Source organism: Schistocerca serialis, chromosome 6, assembly GCF_023864345.2.
Source record: "Schistocerca serialis cubense isolate TAMUIC-IGC-003099 chromosome 6, iqSchSeri2.2, whole genome shotgun sequence".
Taxonomy (NCBI): domain Eukaryota; kingdom Metazoa; phylum Arthropoda; class Insecta; order Orthoptera; family Acrididae; genus Schistocerca; species Schistocerca serialis.
The window spans coordinates 127,719,941-127,740,662 of NC_064643.1; the positions used below are offsets into that span (position 1 = coordinate 127,719,941).

General features: G+C 43.5%; 1 protein-coding gene across 1 annotated transcript in view; it reads left to right on the plus strand.

Moving 5' to 3' along the window:
- LOC126484540 (venom dipeptidyl peptidase 4-like) overlaps window positions 1-20,722 on the plus strand; it is a 320,902-nt gene that overhangs the window by 241,531 nt on the left and 58,649 nt on the right. Inside the window, exon 12 of the mRNA XM_050108088.1 lies at window positions 17,827-18,028. Within this exon, the coding sequence (XP_049964045.1) occupies window positions 17,827-18,028 (202 nt within the window). The remainder of the gene's footprint in view (window positions 1-17,826; window positions 18,029-20,722) is intronic.

Here is a 20,722-nt window from a genome sequence, read left to right on the forward strand (position 1 = left end):
AGGGAAGGCGTTACTCTGATACTCTGTCATTGTTGTGCCCACTGATTCAGAAACAGGTGGCAAGTACAACTTTAACAGCAATCCCTTGCAGATTTAACATGTATTTTCTTAGAGGACAATGTGCTTCTCAATTACATTTCGGTTATCATGTTAATCGGTTTTCTTACTTACAACGAACCTTTTCATTTCCAAAATTACAGTATTTATTTGTTTCTTCCCACAAGAGATTACAGTGAATACGACGAGAGCAGAAGAGCAGGTCTATCTTCGAAGGCAACATATCTTCGTGAAGTATAAAGTTCGTGGTCTGTGGTGCTGGCGACACTTAACAACGTTAGGTGGCCGTTAGCACACTGAAGGGCCTAATTGGTGTAATTTGTTCGGCATCCCTGCTCTCAAGTGACTAACCACTGGTAGCGATACATAGTGAAACGTTCCCCTATGACAGTGCTGGAAAACCTCTACGTTATTTGATTTTCAAACAGCTGAGCAAAACTGAACGTACTCAGACATTTCTCTCTTTACTTATTCTGATCAACACTAAACTGACACTCAATATTTTTAGCGCAACGCAATCTGACTTTCAATAATTCCTACAAAAGAATGGCCCTGACTAACAATAACCTATACCTGTCATTAATCACTTACCTCACAAAAATCTTCGTTACTCAAGCTACTGAATACAGCGAGCGCCAATACTGCCAGCTAAATAAAAGATTCTAACCACTGAAGACACTAGCTACTGATAGGCATAGATAGCAAATGAAATATTTTGATAGAGAACAAATGATGTATTTACCTTAATAATGTTCAAAAGTCATCATATATATATATAAAGTTCATGATATCCAATATTACAAATCTACTCTTTCCGATGGGCACACGTCCAGATTGTCTGCTCTCAAAATTCTGCCATCTTTCTCCCCACATCCACCACTGCTGGCAGCTCATCTCCAACTGCGCAACGCTACGCGCTGTTCACATCCAACTGCCCAGCACTACAATAGCGAATATTACAGCAATACCAACCAGCCACAGACTGCACACAGCAGTCGATGATTTTCATACCTAAACAGCCTACTTACAATAGAAACAAAACTCAAAATTATTTTCAATCATATTACACCATTTAGTTTGGTCACCAAGGTACTCGGGTGGAATGAATCTCAGAGTAACAAGTATCTCCACCGAGGCTGCTAACGTCAAAGATCTTTCACATATTTAGCAATATGGGGTGGAGCGCCATCTTGCATATAAGTCGTACCTTCCAGCATGTGTCTCTCTATAACTACGGCTCATTTTGTACACGATTCTCATGCGACGTAATTGACATGTTGCTGTCCAGCGCCACGTGTTGGCCAATTTTTGCAGCTGTTTTTGATTTCAGGAATACCCGTATTATTTCACGCATGTGTTTCAATTTTTAGCTGTCTACGTACGTTGTTCCCTGAATCGAATGTTAACCGACTTCGGGATCAGCCTGTAAATAAATTCATTGAAATGAAATAGCAACACTTCGGAAGATTCTATAAACAGAATGTAATGAAATTCCATCCCAAATAACACCTGACCCTCACAGACCAATGCACACCATCTTAATCTTACAATTTCAGCGGGAGGTTCACGAATCGTCGTGTTAAGATGACCGGTGGAGGCCTTAAGCGCCGGGGAGCGGTTTTCTTCTTCTTCCGAGAGGGGACTGGACTGCCTCATACGTCAGTTACTTAGCAGCGGTAAACTCTCCAGTTCGTCAAAGAAAGCACTCGCCCGAATGTTCTAGAGAAAGCTATGATTAGTATGTAAAAGAAGAACTCGGAGACTCCACTGGAAACACTTAACAGAATCGATGCTACAGCACAGGCTGTAACGAAAGTTCTTAGTCTCGAAGGAAGATATTTAATCAGCCAAAAATCAACCCCACTCTGCCCTGCCCCGAAAGGGGCGAGAGGGGATCAGTTTTCAAATCTAAAGTAAGAACCCTCTTTTCTACCGCGGATTCGAATTCTCAGAGAAAAAATGCGTAATTGTTGTACTTAACTTTTTTCGCTGTGTGATAGACGGTACTCCAATTGAAAAAATCTAAATAGTTTTAAAACAGCTGAGAAACAATATTATCTCAAGAACTACACAGCGGATTAGGATCCCAGAAGGTTAAAACTGCAGTTATTCGAAAAGGTTTAGTAAGAAACAGGTTTTCACAGCAAAAAAAAAAAAAAAAAAAAAATTTCTCCTCAACATAAGTAACTGCCCACATTATAGGAGTAATTTCTTTTACAGATTATGTGGAACAATGTATTGATAAAAAGCCTTTGAACTGTTCTAACTACTTTCCAAGGGGGGGAGGGGGGCGGTTTCTATTTAAGATTTGACACTTGACCCCATCCGACTTCTCTGGGGATAGGACAGGTATTCGAATTTTGGGTCACTGAATGTATCCCTTCGAGACGATCAAATATTGGTAGAATCTTTTTTTAATCCGATTTGAAGTTTTCCAGATATTTTCAAAAACAAAATTCAGTGCTTCAACCTGTATATGAATATTAATTGATGAATCAATTAGTGACAGAAGTCTGCTTCTGCAGCAGAAGGTTGGCGGAAGTGGACGGCGATGTGGAGTGCATGTCTTTCTGTGATTTCAATGGCCTTGTAGAATTCAGGGGAGATCAACATCCAGGCAAAATTAGTGTATATTACAATGCGGTGGATGATGGATTTATAAGTGGGGTAACGGTAAGCTGCAGATCCCAGCAGCGACCTGTTAGTAGCTTTTGTAGTTTTTGGCCTTTTTTTTTGTATGGTCAACAAGTGTGCAATCCATGTTAGTTTTCTGCCGAGGATTAGTAGTAAATATTCTACCGTGTTAGTCCCGGGGATGTCTTGATTGTAGGTGGAGTGATGGAAGTATGGACTACGGAAACGCCGAGTGGCTGCTACCGAAGATGGGTGGCTTGGTTTTGATCTGGACTTACTTGAAGTTTTCCGCGTATCACAGTACTCGACCAGAAGATTAAAATGGGGTTGGAGGAGACATGGAAGAGTTAGAGAGTTTGGGGAGTAGTTAGGTATGCGCGATCAAAAAGTTTCCTTTTAAGGGCATTGCTGCAGCGTATATGCAACATAGGCAGGCTCCAATGTGGATATATAAACACCGACATATAGGCACGTAGCGTTCGTAGCTTTCCAGTTCGCGTTCGGTAAATGCAGAAACGCGAAGTACAACGACGTTATTACCAAATGCGTCCAGATAGGACGAATGCGTTGTTACTCTTTTCTCGGTCGCCAAAGGACAAACATCAGTAGACATCCATCAGCGAATGAAGATTGTGTACGGGGCAGCATGTCTGTCGAAACCACCGTTGTAGAATGGCGTCTCCAGTTGCGTGCTGAATGCGATTCGACGCAAGACGCCGATCGACCTCGGATGCCAGCCTCATTGGGAGTTCAAATGGGAAACACTCGAGCCCCCGCCCACTAGTTACAATCTCTCTTTGTGCGATTATCAAGCCTTTCGTTTCTTAAAAAAAGCGACACGGTGTTTTACCAAATGGGGTATCTTCAGTTTTGGGCGTCGGTGGCATGATTACCTCAGAGCTCACAGGGAAAATTGGAAATTTGTGGTAAGCTTCTATGGGACCAAACTGCTGAGGTCATCGGCCACTAGCCTTACACAATACTTACTCTAACTTAACACTAACTTATGCTAAGGACAACCGCCACACCCATGCCCGAGGGAGGACTCGAACCTAAGACCGTAGAGGTTGCGCAGTTCCAGACTGTAGCGCCTAGAACCGCTCGGCCATCGCGGCCGGCAATGGATTAGTAGTCAGGGGCTCGTATTGTTAGCCGGTCAACAGGTCTTAATAGTACTAAGAATGAGTACATCTCGTGCAAATACGCTTCTTAAGTGGAACAACATTAACAGAGTAAAAGTAGAGTAAATCTGAATGCCAGTGCTGTCTGTTACATGATCCTTGTGACAGTCGTCTGTGTCATATCGTATTTTGAAAATTTCCCACACAGACACTTGTATAATGTCTGTAGTAGGGAACACTAAACAACACAAGTGCATGCACTAGTTATGTGGATTATGACCAATAAGGAGAAAATTAACCGTCACAGATTACGTTCAAAATGACTACCAGCAGTGGCAATACAGGCTTCCAGTCTGACATCTAAAAACTGCTGCACGCGTGGCAGCATTTCAGCGGAGATGTCCGAGCAGGCTGCAGCAGTACGTCGTGGCTCGTCATCGGGAGTGGATTGTATGTCCTCGTAGACAGCGTCTTTCAGCTTTCGCCACAGAAAAAAAGTCTACAAGCGTCGAATCCGGGGAACGAGGTAGCTAAGGTTCAGGTCCTCTGCATCCAGTCAAACAATTCCTGAAAACGTGTTGTGTACTTCGCGCACTAAGGGCTGGACAGTCATCATATCGGCACCACAGGTTTCTCCTAGTCTTCAGGGAAACGTCTTCTAGCATCAGTGGAAGATGGTCCGTTAGGAGGCTGCGATACTTGCGCAGTTTCAGTGTTCCGTCTACGAAAAAAAGCCTTTGAGCTGATGTTTCACTATCCGACACCACACATTTTGACTCTATAGACGCTGATGTTCTACTTGATGAAGCCAACGGGGATTGTCAACAGACCAACAGTGCAAGTTTCGGCGGTTTAACTGGCCCTGGTTGGTAAATGTGGCTTCATCACTTAACAACATACACGATACGTCTGGAGTATCCGTCTTGGTGCCAATGTACAGAAGTTACAACGATTCTCGTAATCGTTTCCAGCCAGCTCTTAGTGGAGACAGATGTGACAGTGATGGAACTTACGTCAGTGGAAAATGCGTATGACTCGTGGCACTTCCTCGTGAGATTGCACGGGAGCTAAGGTGCGGATCAATTGCAACAGCAGCAGGAAAATTAACTTCTCCCTTCTTCGTCGTCACTTCTTTTCCTCTGTTACGTTGTCTAGGTGTTACACTACTACTTTCACGTAACTGTCTGAACAGGTTGATAAATAATTGCCGAAATGGTTGACGCCTGTTGGGATATATTGTCGCACACTTTCTAAACACTTAAACACACCATTCACCATGATCACGTCGGCTTCTTCTACACTGGTAAATCCCGCAGTCCCCTCAAGGCCTACTGCTCGCACGGTCACGTACTGACGAGTCCCAGAGCACTCAAGTAACACACAAACACACCGTAAGCAAGCGTAACCACATCGTACCTAGCAACTAAGCAAATTTAATGGCAAAAACAAGTGTCGGTGTGGAAACGTTTCCAAATACGATATCTTGTAAACGACTCGATTAGACTCCTGTAACAAACATCACTTATATTCAGATTTACTATACTTATGGTTTATTAATGTCAACAGACATTGCTGTATTTAAAAAAGTGAATGACTCCGCAAAAAATACAGTTTCTAAGTTTTATTACAGTCTGTTTATTGGCTAATAATACGGGCACCTCACTACCAGTCCAATCTGTGAAAACCGCACATCAATAGCACTTCCAATTTGCGCAATATTTGCGGTACAAGTATCTGGTGATTAACCATGTATATAAACACCCACTATAGTTTTCTACAGCCGGCCGAAGTGGCCGTGCGGTTAAAGGCGCTGCAGTCTGGAACCGCAAGACCGCTACGGTCGCAGGTTCGAATCCTGCCTCGGGCATGGATGTTTGTGATATCCTTAGGTTAGTTAGGTTTAACTAGTTCTAAGTTCTAGGGGACTAATGACCTCAGTAGTTGAGTCCCGTAGTCCTCAGAGCCATTTGAACCATTTTTTAGTTTTCTACACACAACAAGTCCCCTTAAGATTCAACTCTCGTAACCGATCTTAAACGGGTCGTTATGAACGGAAGAAGATAAACCATCCAGATTTGGTGGCTGAATCTACTTTTCGAAGTATCAGTGGCAACAATCCCATACGACCCTCCCAATCAACAGTCTTAAATCTCACTTAATACGCGTATAACTCTCCAGTAGTAACACCGTCTTGGCCGGCCGCTGTGGCCGAGCGGTTCTAGGCGCTTCAGTCTGGAACAGCGCGACCGTTACGGTCGCGTCGCAGGTTCGAATCCTGCCTCGGGCATGGATATGTGTGTGATGTCCTTAGGTTAGTTAGGTTTAAGTAATTCTAAGTTCTAGGGGCTGATGACCTCAGATGTTAAGTCCCATAGTGCTTAGAGCCATTTTTGGACCTTTTTTTGCAACACCCTCATCGCTGACCGTCGTTGACACCCAGAAGCACCATCCACAAATGGGAGGATTATCTTCGACTCACCTGGACGGAAAGGTGTACCGTATGGAGAGCAACAGTGCACTAATTATAGCATATCATTCCACAGTTTCACAAATTCTACACTATCGGCACATTCTTGCTTCCTGTTTCCTGTCTCGCCTCACTGTGTGTCCACTGCAGCAAGCAACAGATCGCTCTCACGAGTATCCTACACGTATTTGCCTTTCTTTGGGCAGTCACATCAGTTACTAAGACGTAAGTGCATGTTTATATTCTATGAGTGTTCGTTAATCAAACTAACAATGTTAAATGCACTGTGTGTATTCATAGTAGACGTAAGGTATCTTAAGTGTATTCAGAGTACCTGATTTCGAAGACTTCTTACAACATAAATATCAATATGTTCATCGAATCACTCGTTTGCGAAATTTTTACCTATCTTGAACTTCTAACCCCTCATTCATTTCTCTGAAGTGCACACGGCAAATAAATTACCAATCCGGGTTTGCAACTTGGTATGAAGTGTGAATTGCTTGCTTTAGCATAACGAAGGCATACTCTGATCAGCCAGAACATTATGACCACCTTTGGCACGGCTAACAGCGCGACGCTTTGTGGTGTGGAAGCAATGAGGCCTTGGTAGGTCGCTGGAGGGAGTTGTCACCACATCCGCGCAGACAAGTCACCTAACTCCCGTAAATTCTGTGCCGTGGGGGGACAGTGGGGGAGAGAGACCATTAGCTCTGACGCCACGTTCAGTCACATTCCAGAAATGTTCGCTCTGTTTCAGATCTGGCGAGTTTGGGTGCCAGAAAATCAGTTGGAACTCACCACTGTGTTCCTCAACCCACTCCATCACAGTTCTGGCCTTGTGACACAGCGCATTGTATTGTTGGAAAATGCCACTGCTGGCGGGAAACAACGATCATCATGAAAAAGTGTACGTGGATTGCAACCAGTACACGATGCTCCGTTGCTGTCACGGTGCCTTGCACGAGCTCCACTGAACCCGTGAATGTTACACAGAGCGTAATGGAGCCTCCGCCAACTTGTCTCCGTCCTTCACTACAGATGTCAAGTAGCTGTTTCCCTGGAATACGACGGATCTGTGTCATCCCATCGGCACGATGAAGGTATCAAGATTCATCAAACTACTGCCCCAACGTCCACTGCCGATGGTCATGTGTGCTCATTTCAGTCGCAGTTTCCGATGTCGCGGTGTTAACATTGGCACATGCATCGGTCGTCGGCTGCGGGGGCTCACCGTTTTCATTGTGTGTACAGAGATACTTGGACTCTGCCCAGGATAGGACTGATGTCAGTTCCGCCGAAACTCGCCACCAGTCCAGTTTTACCACTCTGACGAGCCTGCAACGTCCGTCGTCTGTAATGGGGAGTGGCTCCCCAACTCCTCATTCGTCTGCACGATGTTTTACCTTCGTTTCACCACGTACTGAAGACATTCACCGCAGCACTTCTCGAACAGTTTCCGAAGTGCTCGTGCCGAGGCTCCGGGCCATCACTATCTTCCCTCAGATGGCGCGCCTTCCCCACTCTACACACGGACAGCACGCTCACCGATACTTAATGCGCAGTGCGTGTGTCTGACTCGCAGTCACTCCTCGCCAGGTGACGCTGCTACCTCGTGGACGGCTTTATATCGATAGTAGGTGGGTGGTAATAATGTTCCGGCTGATCAGAGTATATTATTAAATGTCGTAAGTCAGTGTCGTCTTGGGACGGTGAGGTCCCTTGCAGGCAGGTAACACACACCTCTACTTTGTCGTCACGGAAGAAGTCTGTTGTTTCGTTTTACGTAGATCTTTAGCAATTTAATAAGGGCCCAACAAACATTTTACAAAAGCTAGAACCACACTCTAACATATATAAAAGAATGATAATTAATTGAAACCCTCAGCTGCCGCCAGGTGTTGTTGATATACATCTATGGGGACAGCTGAAAATGTGTGCCCCGACCGCGACTTGAACCCAGGTTCTCCTACTTACATGGCAGACGCTCTGTCCATCTAAGCCACCGAGGACACAGACGAATAGCGCGACTGCACTGACTTATCCCTTGCACGCTTCCTGTGAGAACTTAGTGTGCGCCTTTAATGAGTGGATGGGCAAATACCTATTAGGTACATTACGTATGTAGATTGTGGACAGTTGGGAATGTGGGTCTCACGGGAAGCGTGCAAGGGATAAGTCCCTGCAGTCGCGCTGTTCATCTGTGTCCGCGGTGGCTCAGAGGGATAGAGCGTCTGCCATGTAAACAGGAGATCCCGGGTTCTAGTCGCGGTCGGGGCACACATTTTCAGCTGCCCCATCAACCTATAACGACACCTGTCAGGAGCTGAGGGCTTCAATTAATTATCATTTATTCTAGAGAAGCTGCATGGTCATCAATGGTATCTGTCCTTTCGAGAACAGTTGCTATCTTCATATTACACACACTTCTGTACACTGCCAAATATTTTACGAAACCTCTTATATAAGAGATCGTTCTCACAATTACCTTTCTGTCTACAAGGGGCCTTATAAAAATTAGTGCCCCTTGAAATAGAAAGTAAAGAAATGAATTTCGACTACTGTAGTTTCTGTAAGTGGGCACAAAGAAACCACGAAACCACCGCTGTTCTGGCGTAAAATCTACGTAGGATTTACAAGTTATTTACTAATTACCAGTGTGAGGAAGGTCGAGGTGGTTAAGGCAAGAGCTCGCGTTAAGCCGGACATCCATGTAAGAGTCTCGGTCCGGCACAAACTTTTCACTATCGAATTTTTTCGATGATCGATTGCGATTGACGTCGGCGTTTCCTTCGAAATCTGCAGTGGAAGACGCTACGACGGAGACGATGTAAGTCACGGGTAAACTTACAACATTCCGAGGGCTCGAAGTCAGTAAATGGTTCTTCAAAATAAATATCACGTAATCTGAGCCTATGCCTTTTAAGTCTTCTTGCGGCATGTGACAGTGGCTCCTTTGTCTACGAATGTCACTTCCCCACCCCCTCCCCTTTCCTGTTCTATTCGCCACTAGCTTGTTCGTAAGCCTCATTGTCATCTCCAGTCTCTCTAATTTCACCTTAATGGTCCTTTCACGGAAATCTATAGGAGGAAGTAATGTATTGATTGATTCTTCTAGGAACGTACGCTGTAATAATTTTAATGGTGAACCACACCATGATGCCCCTCTTGCAATGTCTGCCACTGCAGCGGGCAAAATCACTGATGGTTTCGCGCATGCTGAATGAACTTCTGACGAAACACGCTGCACTTCATTGGACTTCCCCTGTTTCTTCTATCAATCCCGTCTATTACGGGGATCCCAGACTGAAGAGCAATATTCATGTGTTATTCGCACAAGCGTTTTGTAAGCTGCCTACATCCCGGGTACATTGCCTTTCCTGAGGATTCGCCCATTAATATGTTTGCATCTGTTTTACCTGCGGTAAGTTCTATGTGGTCGTTCAACTTTCAGTCGCTCTTTACACATATTACCTGATATTTAATGGCTACAAGCGCTTCCAGAGATTTCTCAGCGCTCGTGTAACCATGCAAGAAGCGTCTTTTTTCCTATACACTTCCATATCTTTGTTTGTTTATACTGGCGACTGACTGCCAACCCCTGGACCAAGCGTCAATGGCTTACAGGTCTTCCTACATTTCGCTAAAATTCCCTAGTCATGTCACTTCTCTGTGTATAAAAGCATCACCAGCAAAAGATCTTGTAAGGGGAGGTAGTGATAATCGGATCACGAATTTATTTCAGACTTAGAACACTTTTACTATTCCATTAGGAAAGCAAAATGTCCATGTAGTAAGGCGTAGTAGTTATCGATTTCGAGAAAAAAGCAACAAGAGTCTTACGCACCAGTAATGTACCGATGCGTTGTTACGCCGAGCACGAGATGGCGGTAGTCATGCGGTTACCGTTCAAGCTCCGTAATCGGTGGATCGCTGGATCAAATCCTGCACATAGTTTTTATTCATATTTTATTCAACGCTAGTCACATTATTTCATACATATTACGTTTGAGAGGCAATATGATGAAAAGACGTGTATTTGCGTGAACTCTTATTGGATTTCCACTGTTGTTTGGTTGTTCTCCAATTTTAATCATCACAACAAATACTATATTTATAATTATCTACAAATATAATGTATGCCTGTCATGATTTCCGAAATCTCTTATACCTGTAATCTGGTAAGGACGAGGGACAGGCTTGGAAAGTCCAAATCAAACACAGATAAGTGAAAATGTAAATAACTGTATTCCATAATACAACGAGTTAAAATACGCCAGAATACGAAAGTAATGTAAGACTAATCGTGGCGTGTGTTACCGACATTACAAGTTGCAGGGTGATATTTTTCATACAGACATAGAGTGAAACGGTATCTGCTTCACCGAATGCAGTTTTTTCTACATGCACAATGATTCTTCACAGTTTCTAAGGACAAACAAAGCACATTGACATTTTGAAAAATTTCTTTTTCTTCGAACAATCCGGACGCTAACCACGCGCAGCGCAAAGTTTCGCCCAAGTATAACGCTTTACTAATTGCACATAATGTTGTCCTTGTGGACTGTTAAATGTGTACAGAGTCTGAAGTAAATCCGTGATCCGAACGTCGTGGCCTCGGCTTATTCGTCAGACACTTTACTTCACGCGATTAGGCTCAGAGAGCACGGGGCAGCTACAGAATTGTTGCTCTTCCATTGTAATCTGTTTCCCTCTTTCTGCCACCAGTCAGATCTGCCGATTTGTAGCAGGTCCTCATGAACACCATCTCCCCATCTTTCGCCTGGACTACCAAGGAATCTTCTTCTACGGGGAGTAAAATCCATGGATATCGAAGGTCATCAGTGTTTTTTTTTTTTTTTTTTTTAATTTTTCATCAGTCTTCTGACTGGTTTGATGCTGCTCGCCACGATTTCCTCTCCTGTTCTGCTGGGACAACCTCTTCACCTCAGAGTAACGCTTCCAACCTACGTCTTCAATTATCTGCTCGATGTATTCCAATCTCTCTCTTCCTCTACAGTTTTTGCGCTCTAGTACCATGGAAGTCATTGCCTCATATATTAACAGATCCCTTATCAGACTTTCCCTTCTCCTTATCGATGTTTTTGTCATATTCCTTTCCTCTCCGAGTCTGCGCAGAACCACCTCATTCCTTACGTTATCAGACCACCTAATTTTCAACCTTCTTCTGTAGCACCACATCTCAAATGCTTCGATTCACTTCTGTTCCGGTTTTCCTTGCTTCACTGCCGTACAGTGCTGTACTCCAGACGTACATCCTCAGAAATTTCTTCCTCAAATTAAGGCCTGCGTGATACTAGTATACTCCTCCTGGCCAGGAATGACCTTTTTCTCACTGCTAGTCTGCTTTTGATGTCCTCTTTACCCCGTCCGTCATTGGTGGCAGGTAGCAGAATTCCTTAACTTCATCTACTGGGTGACCATCAATCCTGATGTTAAGTTTCTCGTTGTTCTCATTTCTGCTACTTCTCATTACTTTGGTCTTTCTTCGATTTATTCTCAATCCATTCTCTGTACTCATTAGATTGTTCATTCCATCCAGCAGAACATGTAATTATTCTCCAGTTTCACTCAGGACAGCAATGTCATCAGCGGATCGTATCATTGATATCCTTTCACCTTGAATTTTAATTCCACTTCTAAATCTGTCTTTTATTTCCATCACTGCTTATTCAATGTTCAGATTGAACAGTAGGGGCGAAAGACTACATTCCTGTCTTACACCTTTTTTAATCCGAGCACTTCGTTCTTGGTCATCCACTCTTATTATTCCCTCTTGGCTCTGGAATATATTGTATATTACCCGTCACTCCCTATAGCTTACCCCTATATTTCTCAGAATTTCAAACAGTTTGCACCACTTTACATTGTCGACCGCTTTTTCCAGGTCGACAAATCCTAGGAACGTGTCTTGATTTTTCTTTAGTCTTGCTTCCATTATCAACCGCAAAGTCAGAATTGCCTCTCTCGTCCCTTTACCTTTTCTATAGCCGAACTGATCGTCATCTAGCACGTCCTCAATTTTCTTTTCCATGGTGTATATTATTCTTGTCAGCAACTTGGATGCATGAGCTGTTAAGCTGATTGCGCGATAATTCTCGCACCTGTCAGCTCTTGTAGTCTTCGGAATTGTTTGGATGATATTTTTCCGAAAGTGAGATTGTGTGTCGCCAGACTTACTATTTGCACACCAAAATGAAAAGTCGTATTGTTACCACTTCCTCAAATGATTCTAGCTGCCTATACAAACCGTTTGGTTCTAATTATGCCTACAATATATAGTCTGTTGGAGATATCATCCATCTTACAGTTACGCCGGATCCTGTATTTCCGCATGACTCCAACTTGTTCCGAACCATAGATCTTTCTCAAGACTGTCCGCCTGAAAATGAGAAGATACGTTGATCCTTTTATTCCCAAATTCCGCAACAGTACACCTCTGTGGGTTTGATCAGTGTCTTGTACAGCTGAATTCCAGAATTCCTTGAAAGATAACGCAATCGGAAAAACTGACCCAGACTGAAGTACGATCTGTTTGGGGCTGGAATCCTCACTTTGGTTCCTGACTCACACAATGCGCCCTCAGATAATTAAAATTGTGAACACTTTTGTAGAACTGGGTTGCGGCGACCAGTGACTGGGGCTGGTCTGTTGCATAGGAACGAGTCCTGCTTTTGACTAGATACTCGATCTTCGATTCATTCACAAGGAGACCGTCATTGCTCGCTGCCGGAAATGATCACTACGCTCAAATAAGAGAAATTTGGAGCCATAGTGTCTCGTTTCTTTGCACGTTCAATTTGTAAACACTGTGTGTCCCCAGCGAGGCGGCGGACAGTGGCTTGAGGAACAAAGATGCTCTCCTTCTTAGTGTAACCGCCCTCAGAAATCTTTTTCGATCTGCCAAAGACACACCAAGCATGATTTTACTAGAACTTCCGTGTAAAACAATTGTCGATGGGTGATAATCGTGGAGATGTAACGAGAGGACGGCGCTGCGGACTTAACGTTGTACGTTGCTTTGAAACCAGCTCCGCCATGTTAGTTTATCCAAAACATTAGCAGATGATTGCTTATCGTTCTTAATTTCTGTCAAGTGTACGCAGCAGCTGTATTAAATAATAAATGTTACAGTGCCTTCCTCAATAATACAACATCAGGAAGGTATTTTCAGGGAATTCTATGGTTTAAAGTGCCTGTTTGGTCCAGTCATACGACGCATTTCGCCTCGTTACCGTAATTTTTTTTTTTTTTTTTTTTTTTTTATAAGTTTCTAATAACCAAGAAGAGAGTTGCGAATACGAAAAGGCTACTTTTATAATCCAACGTGTTTCTTAACCCGGACTACGAAACCGATGTTTGGTCACTGCCTTCTTCCTAAAAATTCTGTGAACGTATTTTGTCATGTTTGGCTGGTTTCCGATCTCACCTTCAATGTTGGATGATAAGAAATGTAAAGTTAAATGACAGAAACAAATCCACTACTGTAAAAGTAAGTAGCGCCAATAAAAATTGATGCATATAAAAGAAAATATTGCTTAAAAGAGTCCACTACGAATGAAATGTGGCTCCTTCACATTTCAGACTACAATCATAACGTTTAGTAGACCTGTATATGAGGCAAGCGGACATTTTTTTTTTTATCGAAACGGTGCTACCGGGAGTTAATGTTTGGGCCTGCTAACATGTCGAACGTCGGCTTCAAGTCTGTGACGTCATGGCAGCTCTCCTTATTACAGCTCCATGATGAGAAATCATCAATGAATATTTTCGTTGCAGTTGGCACTCCTGTAGCTAGGCAAATTTTCTGCATGTCGGAAACAAACCACGTAATCCAGACTTTCGTTTTCAGCTTTTAGTATTGACAAAACCATAATATTTACTTCGATCTTCAGAAACGTTATACTGACTGAGCGACCTGTAAATCGGTTCCCAAACTGAAACTCAGCCGCGTGGCTACTACTGCACTGTCTTATATACATTTTCGACAATACATATGTTATTCTACATAATTGAAAAACTCACTGATTGATTTACTATTGAAAGTTGTGGTTATGTAAGGTATTACATACGTCATGAACATTTGAAAACTGCGTGGAATCTTCGGTCGTAAACTCCGACGACTTTCACATGACTATAGTTAATCTGTCGTTTCCGGAAAAATTGATATTTAATAGTTTCATTACAGAGTTGTTACTGCAAGTGTTTCTCGGCTAACATGATACCGGCGTTTATATAAAATTTAGGCAGTATTGTACATAAATTCTTCGGTGTACGAAAATGTTAATATTATATTGCAGAATTGTTGACAATTTTACAATTGCAGGGATGGACTTCGAACCCCTAATTTTCGTAACAAAACTGGATAATTAGTTGAAATTTTCTTCAAACAAGAATGTAAACGAAATTAAATATCTTAGAAACGTGGACGTAAGCATAGGAATACACAATCAGTAAATATGCAAAATGTAAAAGCAGAGTACACGACTGTAGCAGCAAATGTGCTGGCTCACTCGATATCGATCAATACAGTAAGTGAAACTTCCTGGCAGATTAAAACTGCGTGCCGGACCGAGACTCTAGCTCGGGGCCGTTGCCTTTCGCGGGCAGGTGCTCTACCTCTGAACAACTCAATCACAACTCAAGACCCGTCCTCATTTCATTCTGGAAACATGCCCCAGCCCAAAGCTGTAACTAAGGCCGGTATTTGTCCAATATCATTGTCAAATATCTTTGTCAAAGAAATTTGATGGTGTAATAGGGAACTTTGTCAAATGTCGTCAAATATTTGATCAAATCTAGGGCCTCGCTGTAGATTTGATCAAAGAAGTCGCTTGTCTTCTGTTCACTGCAATGTGACATGTTATCACGTGGAGTGCTAGCATCGCTGCAGTGTTCTGTCCTCTGTAGTGTTTTTATAAACATTGCCGGTAAATGCAATTGGTGTGTACCGATAACTACAAAATTAATAGAGATGCATGAAGCTGATGAGGCGCTTTACAACGTGAGGCACCCTGACTACAAAAATTTATAAAGAAGATTGGAGACCTTACCTAACCTGACCTGAACTGACCTAACCTAAGTCTCTCCTGTAGTAAGGAATCTGAGTGTTACAGGGAGCCTGTCTCCTGCAGATACAGCAGTTGTTAATTGATTATTGTGCTTTGTGATATGAGGATACGCTTCACTGAGCAGCCGGCCGCGGTGGTCTCGCGGTTCTAGGCGCGCAGTCCGGAACCACGCGACTGCTGCGGTCGCAGGTTCGAATCCTGCCTCGGGCATGGATGTGTGTGATGTCCTTAGGTTAGTTAGGTTTAAGTAGTTCTAAGTTCTAGGGGACTGATGACCACAGCTGTTAAGTCCCATAGTGCTCAGAGCCATTTGAACCATTTTTTTCACTGAGCACATACAGAAATGTATGCTCATCCATTCTTAAGAAACTGATGCACGACTTGACGTCCTCCACTATAAGCTCACGTACCAAGTTTTGTTGAATGCTTTCATCGTGTCGTCGTAAAACCCACGGCTTCACCGAGGTACGTTTCCTTTTTTTCCGCCGCTTCTCTTCCGCATGTGCTCACAGTGGAATTGTGGTACATGCAACTGCTGCGGTTAATAACAAGTTGTTGTTGTCGGCCATCTTGAACTTTGACGAAAAATATGATGATAGTGTAATACCCCTTTTTAGCGCTAAGTCAAAGATCTTTGTCAAATATATTTGACGAATATTTGATCACATCTTTGATCAAATCTTTGACAAGGAAATCTGACAGTGTAATACCAGCCTAAGCCATGTTTCCGTAGTATCTTTTCTTCCACCAGTGCTTGAGTCCCTCGGTGTGGAGTCTCTACAACCCCAAATCCAGGGTTTTAAGCGCCTGCCAGATTTATTGCAGTACAAGAGAGATTGCACTCCTGCCACCGTTTTTAATGCAGCATTTTCTGCCATTTTTATCTGAGCACCACGACTATGTAGCTGTTTTTACGGATGGGTCGAAACAAGGGGATTCCGTTGGTTGCTCAGTTGTTTCTCCGGATCGCGTCCTCAAGGTCCGACTGCCTCAGACTTTTACTGTCTTTGATGCAGAATTGTCTGCGATCTTGCGGGCACTGGAGCAGATGAGACATTCTTCCTCTCCTAAATTTCTTGTCTGTTCCGATTCACTCAGTGCCCTTCAATCATTGCAACGTTTGTATCCGGCAGTCAAAATAGTCCAGACCATCCAGGATGCCCTCCTCCGACTACAGCGACTGGGGAAGGTTGTAGCTTTCTGATGGGTTCCGGGGCATGTCGGCATTGCTGGTAATGAAAGGGCAGATCTCGCAGCCAAGGAGGCGTGTCTCGATCCACAAGTATCTCTGTGTGCTATCCCCCTGCACGCACTCACCTCGCTGTTGAGCTCACGAGTCATGAGTCGGTGGGAGGATGAGTGGCTGGAAGTGACTGACAATAATCTCCGTATCGTCAAGCCCACAACGCGTGTGTGGTGTACTTCCTTTCAGCCCCATCGACGGGACGAGGTTCTCCTCACTCGGCTTCGAATAGGCCATAGCCCTATGACGCATGGCTTCCTGCTCCGGCGAGAGGACCCTCCAATGCGTGGTGCTTGCGGCGTCCAGGTCACTGTGCCCCACGTTTTATTGGATTGCGTTTTATTTTCTGACCAGCGGGCCGCGGCTGACTTGCCAGCGGGCTGCCATCTCCTTTAGGCAACACTCGGACGAATGTGGTTAAAGTTTTGTGCCATGTCAAATGTTTTTACGAAGATTTTAGGGAGAAGATTTTATTTTGCTCACTGTGTGACAAGCTCGCCCATATTTTATGTAAGTGGCCAGCCAATGACAATCTCCTGTGGCATTCTTGTTGCTATGTTTTCCGTTTCCTTCGGTTTTACTTTCTTACGTAGCATTTTCCTTCTTTTCTTGCTTCAGTTTTATTAGGTCTGTCCACATTTGTTCCTTTTAATGTGTGTCAGGGCTCTGATGACCTCGATGTTGAGCGCCCATAAGCCCCAACACACACACACACACACACACACACACACACACACACACACACACACACACACTTCCACCAGTGCTGATGTTGCAAGTTTCGCAGGGAAGGTTCTGTGATGATTGGAAGGCACGAGACGAGGTAAAGGTGGAATTAAAACTGCGAACACGGGTCGTGAGTCGACCTTGGGTAGCTGAGCGGTAGAGCACTTGCCCGCGAGAGCAAAAGCCCCGAGTTAGAGTCTCCGTCCGGCACACAGTTTTAATCTGCTAGAAAGTTTCGTGTCGGCGCACACTCCTCTGCAGACTGAAATTTTCGTTCTGAACACGGTAAGTGTTCCCCTACTCTGCGACGTTACAATAGTGTCCACACTGAATGGCAGTATCCACAGTGGTAACATACAATACAGCCGTGTGCATAAATTCGTGTCGATGTTGGCTTACGCAGCGACTGCCCCAGTTTTCGCGCGTTTCTAGCGATTGTTGATGGTTAAGAGTTGGGAGATTAATGATACCAGTTGTGTACGACAGAAAGGGCGAGGAGCACCAGGGCCAGGCAGCTGGTGTGGACGGACAACGCGGATCTGCGCCAGAAGCTGGCGTCCAAGGCGAAGCCGCAGGTGGTGGACACGTGGGTGGAGGTGGCCGGCGGCGCCAAGGCGCAGGTGCGGATGTTGCTGCCGCCCGACATGGACACGTCCGGCGCGGAGCAGCGGCCAGCGCTCGTGCACGTGTGAGTAGCCCGTGGCTCTGCGCCATCACAGCCTGCCGCAACTTGCCTTCAAATGCAGTCCCTTGACAGCTGCTGCCATGCTAGCACCTCAAGTGGCCAGCCCCTTCCCCTACCCTCTGCGCCCTCACACACACACACACACACACACACACACACACACACACACACAGAGAGAGAGAGAGAGAGAGAGAGAGAGAGAGAGAGAGAGAGAGAGAGAGAGAGAGCACATTCCACATAAAATTAGTCAATGGTAGGCTTAACCATAACATTCCCAGTCGCAAAATTTCGAAGTAAATAACTGTTATACGTTAAGTTGCAGATGACAAACTGTGAAACAAAGCAACTGCTATAAACAACATAAAAATCTATGAAATCCACAGCATGTGGTAACGAGGTATATACCGGCTGATCAAAAAGTCAGTATAAATTTGAAAACTTAATAAACCACAGAATAATGTAGATAGAGTGGTAAAAATTGACACACATGCCTGGAATGACATGGGGTTTTATTAGAACCAAAACAAAAAATGTCCGACAGATGGCGCTGGACAGCAAAACGTGTCAGTGACTGCTACCGTGACGAGTGAGAGGAACGCCGATATGTTACAAAATCACATCATCCCCAGCCTGGCTGATAAACTCCTGCTGGAACGTACGATGTTTATGCAGGATGGCGCTCCACCCCATATTGCTAGACGCGTGAAAGATCTCTTGCGGGCGTCGTTTGGTGATGATCGTGTGCCCAGCCGCCACTTTCCTCATGCTTGGCCTCCCAGGTCCCCAGACCTCAGTCCGTGCGATTATTGGCTTTGGGGTTACCTGAAGTCGCAAGTGTATCGTGATCGGCCGACATCTCTAGGGATGCTGAAAGACAACATCCGACGCCAATGCCTCACCGTAACTCCGGACATGCTTTACAGTGCTGTTCACAACATTATTCCTCGACTACAGCTATTGTTGAGGAATGATGGTGGACATATTGAGCATTTCCAGTAAAGAACATCATCTTTGCTTTGTCTTACTTTGTTATGCTAATTATTGCTATTCTGATCAGAAGCGCCATCTGTCGGACATTTCTTGAATCTTTGTATTTTTTTGGTTCTAATAAAACCCCATATCATTCCAAGCATGTGTGTCAATTTGTACCTCTCTATCTCTCGCTATCTACATTATTCCATGATACTGACTTTTTGATCACCCTTATATATATATATATATAACTTTGTTTTCCAGATGTACAAACTGTCTTAAGAACTCATTCATGTCTCTACTAGCAGTAAAGAGCACCTTTCCTGTTTTATATAAGTTTATAGAAAGTAGTTGAACACTCAAGCAGTAACAAAGAAAAGAACTTGCTCTAACAAAGCCCTGATTACTTGGGGTGTGCCACAAGGCTCTGTTCTAGGCCCCTTTCTCTTTCTGCTTTTTATTAATTACCTTCCCCTAAAACTTCCTAAAATTTCTCCTATACTGCTTCCTGATGATACAGATCTGTTGTTCAGTAGCACATCAGTGCAACAAATGAGTGACCAAATATTCGATTCAATGAGAAGGGTACTTTCTTGGCTTCACAGAAATAAACTGGTGTTGAATGAAAATAAAGCAGCCCACATGTTCTTCAGTCTATCATAAAATCACACCTTACTCAAATGATACCCATAGTAATACAATGCCATGAAATCGATTAAGTTGAAGCAACGAAATTTTTGCGATCGTGGGTGGATAACACTTTTAAGTGGAATGTGCACGGGGATAAAGTACTGAGTAAGCTGAGCAGCCTCTGTTACGCTGTTCGAATTCTCAGCCAAGCTTGCAACACAGATACATTAAAAACAGTGTACTTCGACCTAGTTAATTCCTTTTTTAACATACGGCATTCCCTTCTAGGGTTATCACACGAAAAAATCTTTATAATGCAGAAAAGGCTCTTAAAGATAATAAACCAAGAGCATCCTAGATCATCAAAAAAGTCAATTTTCAAAAACTTGAAAATTTTACTAGTACCCTGTATTTATATAATGGAAAGTGCTGTTCATAAAAAAAACATGTACTCCACAAAAGTAAACAGGGATATACATGATCACAATACAAGAACAAATTTGATCATTCACTGCTGCCCCAGAGACTAAGTAGGTTTCAAACTGGTGTCATGAATCTGGGTACTGAGCTGTACAATAAACTTTACAATAAACTTCCTATGACCATAAGAAGTAGTAAATGGCTATCTACTGATGAGTACTTAAAGGCAAATTTACCTTATCCCTCCAAAACTACTTCCCAGAAAAACAAGAATAGAAGCTCACTAACTTCAAATAACGCATTAAATTTAATTTTACCTATTCTTAATCTGGTTATATATACTGAAATAAACTGCACAGTAAGTTAGTTGTGTCCGGGATATACAGAAATAAGACTATATGTTTGTACTTACTGTAGTTTCTTTCTTTCCCATCATGCATTGTAAGCCCTCATGCATTACTGTTACTTCATGTTCTATGCATCTCCATACAAATGTAAACTGTCTCCTATGTGTGCTTAGCTTTGTCAGTTTTTAATTCAATTACCCATATTAATTGCATCATATGTGTATTTAGCTTTCTGACAATTTTTATGCCTTCATACGTTTAAGCTTATTCATTTGAAATTATTTAACTTTAATACTGTTTCCACTATGTCTTACAACATTAAACAATC